General features: G+C 36.6%; 2 protein-coding genes across 3 annotated transcripts in view; one reads left to right on the forward strand and one right to left on the reverse strand.

The window, feature by feature from the left end:
• Positions 1-5,534, reverse strand: part of plekhg5b (pleckstrin homology domain containing, family G (with RhoGef domain) member 5b) — a 91,263-nt gene extending 85,729 nt beyond the window's left edge. The window contains exon 1 of one of the 2 annotated variants that reach the window (XM_051661851.1): positions 5,322-5,523. In XM_051661851.1, coding sequence (XP_051517811.1) covers positions 5,322-5,403 — 82 coding nt within the window. In that variant the 5' untranslated portion in view covers positions 5,404-5,523. Of the gene's footprint in view, positions 1-5,321 lie in introns of both variants that reach the window. The other variant, XM_051661852.1, reaches the window with a different exon arrangement.
• A 4,034-nt stretch (positions 5,535-9,568) lies between these two features.
• tor1l2 (torsin family 1 like 2) lies at positions 9,569-10,288 on the forward strand. Its single transcript, XM_051662253.1, is given in 4 exon segments — positions 9,569-9,679; positions 9,681-9,730; positions 9,846-9,949; positions 10,038-10,288. Coding segments are annotated over 4 exon segments (516 nt in total).
• The last annotated feature ends 4,872 nt before the right edge of the window (positions 10,289-15,160 follow it).

Raw genomic sequence — 15,160 nt, forward strand, 5'->3', positions numbered from 1 at the left:
GACTGTCCCCAACATTAATTGATATCCTTGTTGCTGTTCTACTGCACTGATATACTTTTAGGGCTGTCTCAATCGCAAAATTGTTCCAGTGCACTGAAACGTTCGCTCCCTAAAAAAATCCCACAACCAGGGAGCACCGTTGCTCACTATATTCCCTTACCGGAAACATTGTCATGTCTTCTGAAGTCTCTCAAGTCTTTAGATGATGAGCACAAGTGTAAAACTGTGAAGTCCAAGCATTATTTTCTCTATAAAAGAGTCTTTCATTCATAATTGCCATGAAAGTGAAACAATCTTTTAAATATTTCAGTTGATAAAAGAAGGTTTAAAATACATTCCTATATATTTTTATTTCTTTATGCTATTTATCTGTTATAATAACACTGTACGTTTGAATATCTTCAAGGAAAATGAACGACAGTGGCTGTGTCTTGTTTGGAAGGCTGCATGCTAGGTAGGATGCATCCTTTGAAGGCTGCGGTATACCGAGCATCCTCCTTTAAACAAGTCTCGTTTAAAAGAGACGGCCTTCGTGGGACAAACGGAAACGGAACATAACATGGTTGCTATGACAGCACGCCACTATTTAACAAGTGCGAGCGCTTTGAGTGAGAAGAGAACGAAGTCCCTGTAGAAGGAAATGTATGAGGTACATTTTAGGAGATTTATAATGATGTAAAGAGAAAAGAAAATAGATTTTACAGGTGTACTTTTAGTCTAATACTTTATTTTAATTATATATTAATATAATTATACATATTATATACTCTGCACCCATCTACTTCAACTTGGGAATTAACATTACTTGCGTTTGAACATCATATTTACGGGCAAATTGACGTCATTTGTTTTAGACATTTCCGTTGAAGCAAAGAATTGTGGGTTGTGAGTGCCCACGAAGGATATGCCTCATGCATCCTCCGAATTCCCATGAAAGAAGGTCGCATTCGAAGGCTGCATTCGAAGTGTCCTACTCGCTTTTATGAAATGAGACAACCTTGATGACGTATGCGCCGACAAATGCGACCTCCGGAGGACGAAGCCTTCCAAACGAGACACAGCCAGTGTCATTTCTACAGCGGTGGTGCTGATTAATAACAGCTGCACTTTTATGCGTGAGCTCGTTAACGTATCGCAGGTGATTGAGTCATAAATGTCCCATTGTTCAGTGTATCAGTACCCTTACCAGTGCCCGAATTTGTGTTCGCAATATACTGATTCACGACATAGGGAGCTGTCTGAGACACAGCGTTAGACTTCATTTTATTACAAACGTGGTGTTTCTAAAAGGGTTTAGGCTATTATTTTCCATAACAAATACTATAATAATTCTATAAATAGTTTTTTTTTATATATATAAAGACTAGCTACATTGACCAAACCACTAATGAGGAGCCATCCATGGGCCTACGTGATGTTATGTATTATATATTATTGCAAACGCCACTGTAAAAGAATTGAGGAAGTATGCTAAACATAAGGGCAAGTATAATAAAAGATTTTAAAGTCTTGACCTCCAAGAATTATGAATAAATTATGGATAATGTTTACCTCATGTCTGTGTATTAGGCTATATTTGTTTCGTTTTACTGATGTTTGATATTAGAAAACAAACTAGCCTGGTTTGACATTGTATTTCTAAAGATTATCTAAATAATTAAGAGCCTGATGAAAAGAAAACAATATACGTTATGGCGTAGGGGACACATTTTTCACTAGAAGAACAGTCCCAACTCAGTAAAGTATTCAACTCATGGGTATAGTCATAATGTATAAAGTAATATCTTCCCACAGCACCTTGAAGAAAAAACCTGTCAATTTCAAAAGGTTCCAGATGCTTAGATGATCAAAAATAACCCATCTATCCAATGTTGACATTATGTATATAAAGCTTTTTAATACACAATGTGCAGCATACAATCATTTGTTTACTTTTTTATATATATATATAAAATAGAAGAAATAAAATGTTGCTTTTTACCCGATTAAGAAACAAATAATAATCAAAGATTAATCTATTGTCAAAATAATCATTACTTTCAGACCTAAGATTGTTGCCTGGTGGATGATAAAATGGGCAGTGAAAACATTCCATAGAGTTACACTGAAGGACAGACCCAAGCCATATGGATAAATATATAACAGAGAATTTGGGGAAACAACTTACCAACCATCCAGAACATCCTAGCAGCCACAAGACCAATCCAGCACACAAACACACACAGCAGTAACATATACGTATATGTCAGTATGGTAGGCTCTACAGACTCTCTTATGAACCAATTGTTAATTAACTATAATCAAAGTGTGGATATGCAAGTTCGATTTCAAACCTTAGTAACTACCGACTTGTCTATATAGGATTTTAAAGCAGGTAACAATGGGAGGCAAATTTGTTGTTAAAAGAAAGTAATAATTAGTGAATCTTTAAAGGGCATAAAGTTATCTCAAAATATGAATGCATGAGAGTTAAGCCTTCAGAAAGCCACAGTCCTGAGGTATTGCAAACTTTAGGCTTGACCTAGTCTGCATAAAAGGAATATGCCAGGTTCAATACAAGTTAAACTCAGTCGACAGCATTTGTGGCATAATGATTTCCACAAAACGTAATTTTGGCTTTCAAAACTTATCGATTGAAAAAAGCAAAAATTGCCATTAAAGTAAGGCACTTACAATGGAAGTGAATGAGGCCAGTCCATAAATATTCAAATACACACGGTTTCAAGAGTATAGCCACAAGACATAAACATTATCCGTGTTAACATGATTCTAGTATGATAAAATTGCTTATCTGTGTGGTTATATCCAATATTACAACTTCGTTGCCATGACAACAAAACCCTGTAATCCCGGTATTGTATAGAACTTTACACAGATAAGGTTAGCAAGTAATTTTATCGGACTTAAATCATGTTACCATTATTGTGTTTAAGTCTTGTGGCTATACTTTAGAAACTATGTGTATTTTAGTGTTTATGGATTGGCTCTATTCACTTCCATGGCCACAAATGCTTTTAACTGAACACAGAACATTCCTTTAAAAGTAAACACCTTTAGATTTTCAAGAATGCAAATGGATAGTTCACCAAAACAGTCTTGTTGTTCCAACCACATAGGGCTTGGCGATATGACGATTATATATATATATATATATATATATATATATCGTGGAAACAATATAAAGTGTCAATCGATAGAGATTTTGCTATATCGTTTATATTGCGATATATATATATATATATATATATATATATATATATATATATATATATATATATATATGCGCATGGCATGGGCTTATCTATCAGTGGGTAGGGCTTCACGTGAGACTGAGTGAATTTATGAAACATGTTTTTTTCCAGCATTTAAATTTTCTTTTTGCAGCCGACCCAAGCAAATTCAATGACATTTAAAAGTGCTAAATATGCTTCTCGTATTAGGTGCACATCTGTATTTCACGTGAATGTGGCGCACGCTAATTCTGGAGCTCGCAAGTGTGCGCGACCAGCAGGTTCCAGATATGTGTGCTCCACAGACAGGAGAGCGCAGAGATAGATAACTCGCACTACTCAATCACGAATGGGATGACTCCCAAACAAGTCATGAAAATTAAGGTGCAAAATCTGTGGTGTGGGTTCACAAAAGCCGACACAAAGCAGAAACATTTCATCTGCAAACTATCGCATGACAATAATCACTCGTAATACCCTCAATATCACCTAAAATTTTAGCAAGAAGTGTTTATATTTCTTTTATATATATTTTCTGAAAGAAGTGTTTATTTTCCTGCATTTATTTTTTATTCTGCATCCTATTATTTGCTTTGAGAAGATCTTGAGTTTCTTCAGGAAATTTTAAAATAATAATATAACAACATCATATTGAAATGTGACATACTGTGAAATTTAGCTTTTTGGTAAGGTTGATTTTTAAAAACAAGTGTTTATTTTTGTACTTTTTTTCTTTGACTATGTTTTTCCAGTTCCAAATTATATAAGATATATATTTAGAAAGAATTTAATTTACTGACTGGAGTTTCCAAATATAGTCATTACAATATGGTTATTTAATATATTAACCCAATTTGATTGATTTTACCAAAACATTTACTATATTGCAATATACTGTACACTGATCAGCCACAACATTAAAACCACCTGCCTAATATTGTGTAGGTCCCCCTTGTGCCACCAAATCAGCGCCAACCCGCATCTCAGAATAGCATTCTTCTCACCACAATTGTACATAGCGGTTATCTGAGTTACCGTAGACTTTGTCAGTTCGAACCAGTCTGGCCATTCTCTGTTGACCTCTCTCATCAACAAGGCGTTTCCGTCCACAGAACTGCCACTCACTGGATGTTTTTGGCACCATTTTGGCACCATTCATAGAGTAAATCCTAGAGACTGTTGTGCATGAAAATCCCAGGAGATCAGCAGTTACAGAAATACTCAAACCAGCCCATCTGGCACTAACAATCATGCCACGGTTCAAATCACTGAGATCACATTTTTTCCCCCATTCTGATGGTTGATGTGAACATTAACTGAAGCTCCTGACCCGTATCTGGATGATTTTATGCACTGCACTGCTGCCACATGATTGGCTGATTAGATAATCGCATGGATGATTGTTGGTGCCAGAAGGGCTGGTTTGAGTATTTCTGTAACTGCTGATCTCCTGGGATTTTCACACACAACAGTCTCTAGAGTTTACTTAGAATTGTGCCAAAAATAAAAAAAACATCCAGTGAGTGGCAGTTCTGTGGATGGAAAGCCTTGTTGATGAGAGAGGTCAACCGAGAATGGCCAGACTGCTTTGAACTGACAAAGTCTACAGTAACTCAGATAACCGCTCTGTACAATTGAGGTGAGAAGAATATAATCTCAGCATGGTATTCTGAGATTCAGGTTGGCACTGTTTTGGGGCATGAGGGGGACCTACACAATATTAGGCAGGTGGTTTTAATGTTGTGGCTGATCGGTGTATATCGTTACCGTGGTATAAAATTACTCATATCATGATATAAGATTCTGGTCATATCGCCCACCCCTACAACCACATATGACTTTCTTATTTTCCGTCAAACACAATAAGAGATGATGAGAAGAATGGCCACCTAAATCATTGTATGGAAAATTGAAGCAATGAAAGTGAATGGTGATTGAATAAGTCATTCTGCCTAGCGTCTCTCCTTTTTGTTCCATAGAAGAAAGTCATACAGGTATGGAACAGCATGAGGGTGAGTAAATGATCACAGAATTTTTATTTTTGGGTGAACCATCCCTTTAAGACAAAAAAAGAAAAGAAAAAAACCTTACTGAGACGTAGTCGGATGCCAAGCCAACTCTTAGGAGGTGATTTGTGAAGAACTGGATGTAAAGTCCACTTGTTGGGTACCATTTTTTCTGCCTTTATGTCCTCTGCGTTGAGGTTGAAATCCAGCAAAACAGCTGGCTGAGGGGTCACCAGTGGTCAGATAGCACTCCTGACATGTTGATTGAAGAGAAAACACTGTCTTTACTGCCTTTGTTCAAAGATACTTCTTAATGCCTCTATACTTGAAGTGTCCAGGGGCGTAGATCCCAGGTGGGGCACTTCCACCCCAAACTTTGGCAAAACTTCAAATTGCCAATCCTATGACCAAAGTTGTACAGAAAACTACCCCCAACGTTAAAACGAGCTCTACACTCCTGCCATTGTTTATCTTTTGCAATCACCAAGCAAAACCAGTCTGTTTATAATGTAAACACATTGTCTATGACTTGAAGCCAAACAGACCAAAGTTCATATCAATGTTTGCAACAAACTGCCTTTCATGCGTTTGCATCTGTGCACATTTTAAGTGCATGGCTTAGAAACATATTTACATATGCATTATATATATGCAGATTTACAACAGGCCTGATCTCGCTACATCTCCTTTGATCTCACAGTATTATGTTGCATTGTAATTTTAATAGTTCGGTATGCGTGTACAGACTGGTCAGTCCTATTAGTTATTTATGCATCGCAGCTGTTAATATATCGACTCACGATCAATGCACCAATTAGATAGAGAGTTAGAATTCGATTCTGTTGTCTATTGATTATATCGAGACTCACTCTAACCTGTTGCACTGAAAAGCCCCATCAACCCGCACAGCCGAAAAAGCTCCTCCATTCAAGCAGCCGGACTTTAAATTTCCTCCAATATTGCTTTCATCCCGGCGGAATGGTACCGAATCTACCGCACCACTTATGTTTCCTGTAAATACATCTTTGGAGGGACACGTCTAGCAACCATCTGAGCAAAAGTTACTCGCTGCTTTGTCTGGTGCTGCTCCCTCTACTCTGCCTCGGCCATGGAAAGCGTTTTCCATTCATTCAAATCACCTTTCGTCAAGGGCTCCCGCTGCACTACCAGTGTTCAGCCGCTAGAGGCGACAGAGTGACTAGATCTGTGGATATCATGTGGATAGATTAAATGATATTGATCATGATTCAACAGGGAACTCGGTGTGTGTTGATTAAATTTTGTAAACATGAAGCCAGTACTTTCTGTACTTGCTAGAATTGCCTTCTTCATGTATTTACCCACAGCAGTGGCGACTGAGTTGACCATAATAGACCTCTGATTTTCTTTTTTTTTTTTTATGTGAATATTTAAATATTTGCATGTAGCTCCATCTGTTGATCACTTTGTGAATCACATCAGTAAAGCTCCACGTGTGCAAATCCATCTGAACGTCATTCTCTTTATAAAGCAAAGATGTGTATAGTGTTGAAGCTGGATAGATTGATAGAGAGAGAGAGAGAGAGAGAGAGAGAGAGAGAGAGAGAGGAATAAACAGATGTTCTCTAATAATTTTGCATAATTTAGAGAAAAACCCTCAAAAATTGCTTGCATTAATACACAACTATGGGACTGGCACAGGGGCGTAACTACAGGGAGGGCAGGGTGAGAAGCTGCCCTAGGGCCCGGGGTGAGAGGGGGCCGGTGACGATGAACTACCCAGGCTCCCCAAGGAGTGGGCCCGACAGGTTCTTTACACTGGGGCCCGTAAGATCCAAGTTACGCCACTGGACTGGCAGCAACATTTTAAGCAATTTAATTGTCCAGACCCAGTATGTTTCAGTTTACAATTTATTCTTAAACTAAATAGCTTTGAGTAATGGTTTTTGATCAAAGTTGGGAAGTCTGTATATATATAAAAAAAGAGTAGGTATTTGTCACTCATGTAAGTCAGTGCAAGAAGAAATCAACAAATGCTGTTATTTGTACTGGCCATAAAGGGTAAGTTCACCCAAATATGAAAATTCTCTCATTATTTGCTCACCCTCATGCCATCCCAGATGTGTATGACCTTCTTTCTGCAGAACACAAACAAAGATTTTTAGAAAGCTCTGTAGGTCCATACAATGCATGTGAATTGGGTACCACATTTTTTTAAACTCCAAAAAAGCATATAAATGCAGCATTAAATAATCCATAAGACTACCGTGGTTAAATCAATGTCTTCTGAAGCAATATCAATATTTAATTCCATTTTTACTATAAATTCTCCTCTCTGCCCAGTAGGTGGCGATATGCACAAAGAATGCAAATTGCCAAAAACAATAGAAGAAGAATGTGAAAGTGGAGCACTGCATTCCAAACGGGATAAATCCGCCTCCGAGGGGCACTTTTTGGAACGACTTTGGGTCATTCCAAATCGAAGGGCTCATAAATAGCTGCTTCTAAGGGCACTTCGAAATGGGCATTTCAGTAGGGTTCAAATGATGGACACTTCGCTGCCAAGCTGACCAGAACCGGAACATTTGTCACAAATTTGGAGGTTTGCCAAGTGTAATTTAGTGTGAATTTAACCAGCTGCAACTGCAATCTGTTTCTTTAAACAAAAACATGTGACATCCCTTCATCACCATAGTCTATAAAAGCTTTTTTATATTTATAATTATTATATGAACTTTTAAAAGTTATTTTAAACCCCTGGCTTTTTGTTTGAAACTGGTTAATGCTTGTGTTATTTTACTGTAAATTCTCTGGATCAGTTATGCTAAAGGAGTTTAATACACAAAGGCATTTTATTTATTTAGTAATTGCACTGTAGCATACATGCTTATTGTTTTTTTTTTGTTTTTTTTCTAACACAAATGTTTAAACATTGAGCTTACATTTTTCATAAAGTCATAAAGATTTTAATTAGTAATGCAAAATCATGTGTACATTTTTATGATTATGAGCAGGGGATGTTCATTAGAGTCAGCCTTTGTGCAACGGCAGCGGCTCCTTTGGCTTGGATAGATGACGCTGATGTGCGTTCCGAATTACAGATATTTTTGAGCCCACACCATTCAACCCTCCAAAGCTCTCACTCTGGAGACTAAACCCTCTGAAGGGATTAGGGCATAGGGATGAGCCCTTCGGAATGGAACGCACCCGAGATTGATAGTAAAATAAGAACTTAAAGCAATAGTTCACCCAAAAATGAACATTCTCTCATCATTTACTCATTTTTGTGTGAACTATTCCTTTAAATACTGATCTAGGCCACACCTATCATATTGCTTTTGAAGATATGGATTTAACCAATGGAGTCATATGGATTAATTTTATGATACATTTATGTGCTTTTGGACCTTCAACGCTCTGGTCACCATTCACTTGCATTGTATGGACCAAGAGAGCTGAGATATTCTTCTGAAAATCTTCATTTGTGTTCTGCAGAAAAAGGAAAGTCATACACATCTGGGATGGCATGAGGGTGAGTAAATGATCAGAGAATTTGTGTGCCTAGTAGGCTATTTGGAGGGAGTGAGTGCACTTCACTTCTTGCAATCTGTCACTTTTGCTTTTCATTTCTTTCAGAAATGAAACTGAAACGGAATGAGGTCTGGAAGAAGCGCTTCTATAATATAATGTCGCCATTTTTTTATAGTTTTATTTCCGTTGTTTTGCTTTTTTTTCTGTTCATTCAACATTGACGTCTGGTTCTGTGGTCATGGATGTTTTATCTGACCAGGCTGAATGACTAGCTAACACCAGCCAACCAGCTTAGTTGTTTTTTTGTTTGTTTTGTTTTTCAGCAAAGATGTGAATTATCATTGCAAACTACAAACAATATCTTTGACTTACTGATATCTTGTCACTTCACATCTTTCCGGTTTGAAGGCAGATTTAAGGCAATCTCTCTATGGGCAGCACATTGCAATCAGTGTCACACTAAAAGCTGTAAAGTTGTTTATGACTGACAGCAATCCCATTAAACCACTGGTAATTTCTTTCCATGGGACGACAGGTGTAGGGAAAAATCATGTTGCTAAAAACATCGCATGTATGTTAAAACATTTATATCCCAGTATCATTTCCCGCACAAAAAACTGACCGACAAGTACAGAGTAAGTACATCTGGCAAATTTCATACCTAGACCATACAAAGTACCATAGTAATCACAAGTTAAAAAACTGATGGCTTTTCATTACCATGGTTAAATAATATAATACTAACAGAATATTTTTTAATATGTCCATGACATTACTCTAACTGGAATCTGCATGTATATTTAGGAGTGGCTAAGGCAAAAAATGTATGAAAGATTATTACTTTTTCCTCGCTCCATGTTCATATTTGATGAAATGGACAAGATGAACCCAAAGCTGATCAAAACCATAAAGCCATTTCTGGATTAAAACTCCCATGTGCGTAGATGGAATGTCATTCCACAGTGCAATCTTCATTTTTCTCAGGTGAGGAACACAACTGATGGGCTTGTTTCTCAACCGCAGGTTCAGTCAACATATCTATCAGCAATACATTTTGTAATGGTGACCCTGTGCATGATAAACTTGTTTTTATTTGTAGTAATACAGGTGGACAAGAGATATTAAAATTGACTGAAGAAATACATTTAAACAGCAAGGAAATGGAGTCTCAGATTTTTCTAAATGTCATCAACGCTAAGAAATGTATGTATTAAAAAACTGAAGTATGTCCAGATGTAAATTATATTATAAATTCTTACAACAAATACCTTTCATTTTGTCAGTTCTACAGGTGGATTTAGGCACTCTAGTCTCATAGATCATCATCTGATTGATCATTTTATACCTTTCCTACCTCTGGAACTGAAGCATGTGCGCCAGTGTGTCCTGGCTGAAATGGCCCACCTGAATATGACTAAAGACAATGATCTGGCTGACAAAGTGGCCAAAGACATGCCTTTCTTTCCTCCAGAGGAGAAAATCTTTGCTGTTAAAGGCTGCAAGTCAGTCAGACAGAAGCTGATGCTGTATGTTGATGATTAGATGAAAGACACTTTTACTGTCTCTTTACTGTTACAGATTCTACTGTTGTTTTACGTTCTTTGTTGAACGACAATGAAGTTTGACTTGATATTTCACATTGTTTTAATATTAAAATTACAGCTTGATTGCAAATGACACCCAATAAAAATATTCTGCTCACATGTTTTCTTCAATCATCACTTGTCTCATATTTTATCTCAAGCATGCTCTTCACAGACACTTGTGTTGGTTAACAAGTACACTAACTTTTGAAAAAAATAAAAACTTTGTTGGGGACAAAATTGTTTGTTTGGTGTAACCATTTGGAGTAAAATTTAGAGACTGTCGTGCGTGAAAATCCCAGATCAGCAGTTACAGAAATATTAAAACCAGCCCATCTGGCACCAACAATCATGCCACGGTCCCAATCACTGAGATTTTTTTCCCTCATTCTGATGGTTGATGTGAAAATTAACTGAAGCTCCTGACCCGTATCTGCATGATTTTATGCACTGCACTGGTGCCACACGATTGGCTGATTAGATAATTGCATGGATGATTGTTGGTGCCAGACGGGCTGGTTTGAGTATTTCTGTTACTGCTGATCTCCTGGGATTTTCACACACAACAGTCCATTTACTCAGAATGGTGCCAAAAACATAAAACATCCAGTGAGCAGCAGTTCTGAGGATGGAAATGCCTTGTTGTTGAGAGAGGTCAATGGAGAATGGCCAGACTGGTTCGAACTAACAAAGTCTACGGTAACTCAGATAACCACTCTGAACAATTGTAATGAGAAGAATAGCATCTCAGAATGCTATTCTGAGATGCAGGTTGGCATTGATTTGGTGGAACGAGGGGGACCTACAGAATATTACGCAAGTGGTTTTAATGTTGTGGCAGATCGGTATATTTTAAACATGTAATAATAAGTGTTTTTAATGGATTTTCATAGTTTAACACTGAAAGACTCATGGAGAGTCTTGGACAAGGCTAAAACAGTAAAACCAAAGCATTTGAAAAGTAACAAAAATAATAGAAGTTTCTAAGACAGTTTTAATGTGACCTTAATATATAAAAAACAGATGAACAAACTTGAAATGTCCAAACCCCTGGCACATGAAAATGACTTGCATTGAAGATAAACCAATATGTGTTGGGTTTGGTTTGCTCATAGGAAATATTTAATACTTGATAAATTGAGCTTTGATTATTGAATTCTGCCATACACAAACTACAAATGATTTTTCTTTGGTTTTCATTTATGAATACTGTAAATGTACCAATAGGAAGGCCTTTTTAGGAGAGAGTTTCTCTATGATTGTCCCCAGAACTGTCCAAACTTGTGTTAAACAAACAAGCTCAGGTGTCTTACTTGATTTTTTTTTTTTTTACCATGTTATATGACCTTGAAATGTATGTGAAATAAAACACCTCCCTGAGGTCTGACAATCATACCCACTGCATTTGTATGTTCTTTAATAGAACACAAGGAAACCTGGTTAGAGAAATCCAAGTTCTTTTCATTACAGGAAGCAAAGGTGTGCAAAAAAATTTTACAAATGCACCTCAGGGGGAAGTTGTCAACAGAGTATAAATGTAAAATCAAATAAACCTAGATGTTCAGAGATAATGGCACAGGACATCTGCAAAATAATTCTTAGCCAGTGTAGGTATTCATTTTATCTAAACCAAGTCCAGGGGTGGAAAGAGTACTGAAAAATAATACTCAAGTAAAAGTACTGTTACATCTTAAAAAATATAGTATGAATAGAGTACCTGTCCTAAAATCTACTCAAGTAAGACTAAAAGAGTAGCTCATTTAAAAGTACTCATGAGTAGTGAGTATTGAGTACTGAGTTGCAAAATCTATGCCCCTTTATAATAAAAACACTGTGCTTCAATTTAAAAATGAGGCACACATGCCGTAATTTACATTCCCTTTTATGGCTGTTTGCCAGAAAGAATAAAAAATATAGGTATTTTATAGGTGTTTGTGATTGACAACTTTTAAAATACATCACTTATCTATGATACTGTAACCACTACATGAATCTGATTTTTAAAAATAAATAAAAGGGCGACATGATTAAAGAAATGAAAAGAGGAAAAAGTTATTTTCAATATCATAATGTATGAAACAATTACATTAAAATTAGTTTATGTGTAGGGTCTAAATTTCCCTTAACGCCAACAGAGAGAGTTATTGTTGCGCATAAAACATGTTCAAAACAATGCAAGGAATGCAAAAAACCCACTAAAAAAGCAGGGTCACTTGGCGCGTCATGTCCCGCACAATAGAGGGGGTATAGCAGATGGTACAGGGGCCACATCGGGCTTCAAAGGAATAATTCACACAAAAATGAAAATTCTCTCGTCATTAACTCACGCTTATGCCATCCCGGATGTGTATGATTTTCTTCAGCAGAGCACAAAGATTTTTAGAAGAAGGTATCAGCTCTTTTGTTCCATACAATGCAAGTGAATGGGTGCCAAAATTTTGAAGCTCCAAAAATCACATAAATCAGCATAAAAGTAGCCTAATCCATGTGACTCCAGTGGTTAAATCCATGTGTTCAGAAGAGATATGATAGGTTGGGTGAGAAACAGATCAATATTTAAATAAATTTGTATTATAAATTCTCCTCCCTGCTCAGTCAATCTCCACTTTAACTTTCACTTTCTTCTTCTTTTGTTTTTGGTGATTCACTTTCTTCATGCATATCGCCATCTACTGGGCAGGGTGAAGAATTTCTAGCAAAAATGGACTTAACTATTGATCATTTTCTCACCCACACCTATCATATAACTTCTGAAGACATGGATTTAACCACTGGAATCATCTGGATTACTTTTATGCTGCATTTATGTGCTTTTTGGAGCGTCAACATTTTGGCATCCATTCACTTGTATTGTGAGGACCTACAGAGATGAAATATTCTTCTGAAAATCTTCATTTGTGTTCTGAAGAAAGAAAGTCATAGACAGATGGCATGAGGGTGAGTAAATGATGAGAGAATTTTCATTTTTGAGTGAACTATTTCTTTAAGTAGCACATGGGGGGCCACATTGTCTTCCTTTTGAGATACAATGTTCTACATTGATTTAGTTCTTGTAAATAGTTGTGTTCTCATTCTAATGCATGATGCACAATTTTCTGAAGTTTGTGACTGGTGGAATGTTCTGCCTGAAGTATTGTTCTACAAAGGTTGATACTTTTCTATCAGGCATTAGAAAAAACATGATAAAGGCTAAATATAATTATAAATTACTTTATCATCTCTACTTTCCTTGTAATTTATTATACAAATTAACACTCTCTCTACATCAGGGGTCGGTATTATGAAAAAAAAAACTAACAATATTATTAAACAATATCACTGTTTTATTCTATTACATTAAAACTCTTAAAGCTACTCAAGTTATTCAGCCAAAAGTAGTGAGTGGTTTTCTCATTTCCTTGTTATTGTTGTTTGATTAATAGCCTTTATATGACATAGCCTACTAGACAGTGCTCAATTCGGTTACATGTACACTTCAAGTCCAACATTTTGATGCAAACCAGTGATTGTCTTGCTATCGCGATCGATGTAATGAACAGCCCTGGTCTTGATGTAGAACGTAGGCTAAGTATAGAAAATTACTCAAAAGTTTATCATCGATATCGATCTCTCTCTTTTTTTTTTCCAGATAAACATCAAGATTGTTTTATCGCCCAGCCCTATTGATAACATTGCCTTAATCTCTCACATCAACCCAGTAATATCAGTGGTACAGTTGCAATCGAAATTATTCAACCCTCCAAAGACAGTAAGGATTTACAAAGGTAAGGTTTTCTGATGACCCAGAATTGTTTAACTTTACAAATATATCAGTTGAGTGACACATTCAAAGTCATAGTGTGAATATATAACCTAATATTTGTAAATAGCAGGATTTTTTAAAAATACAGCCATGTCATAATTATTCAACCCCTATTGCATGTAGCTGTTTCTTAAATATGTAAGGCTACACAAGTAATTGTTTTAAAACAAAATTAAGTCATCAATCTGCAATGGCACTTATTTAAGTTTTCAAATTTAAGTTTAGTGTTGTTTGCAAAAATGTATTTCTATGTAAAAAAATGCAATTAAAAATAAGCTGTCTCAAAAGCTAATAGAGGAGATTATTTCATTACACAAGAAAGGTCATGGCTAAAAGTACATTTCCAAGGTACTTCAATTTCAAATAGACCAAGTTGGCAGCACCATTCATCATTTTTTAAATATGGTACAACAGCAACCTTCTTGGGGTGTGGAAGAAAGCAAAACTTCACCAAGGGAAATGTTGACTTGAATATTCAAGAAGTAATAATAAAGACCTGTGGAGTCCTGGAAGAAGATTTTATAGACGTATGACACTAAACTGAAAATGAGTTTTAGACCCATGGGTCAGCAGTACGTCTGGAGTAAGATGACAAGGTGATGACAAGAACAACACCATCCCCACAGTCAAGCATGGAGGTGGGTCAGTCCTGTTATGGGGGTGTTCTGTGGCTGCAGGAAAGGGCTATCCTGACTATGTGACTGACACCATGGATTCTTTCAGGTATCAGGCCATTTTGGCATAAAAAATTTGATGCCTTCAGTGTGTAAATTGAAGCTTGGTGATCACTGGACTTTCCAGCAAGACAATAACACCAAGGATACATCCAAGTTGTCCAAAATCTGGTTCAGGGATAGGTCATGGAATGTCCCTGAATGGCCCTTTCAGTCCATCATTAATATCCCTTTGCAAACCTTTGTTGGGATTTCAAGGAAGCAGTGGCAGCACAGAAACCAAAGAATGTCAATGAGCTGGAACCTTTTGCTCATGAGAAATGTGTAAACATTCTAATAGAGAGGTGTCTGAAGC

Source organism: Myxocyprinus asiaticus, chromosome 29 (genome assembly GCF_019703515.2).
Source record: "Myxocyprinus asiaticus isolate MX2 ecotype Aquarium Trade chromosome 29, UBuf_Myxa_2, whole genome shotgun sequence".
NCBI lineage: Eukaryota > Metazoa > Chordata > Actinopteri > Cypriniformes > Catostomidae > Myxocyprinus > Myxocyprinus asiaticus.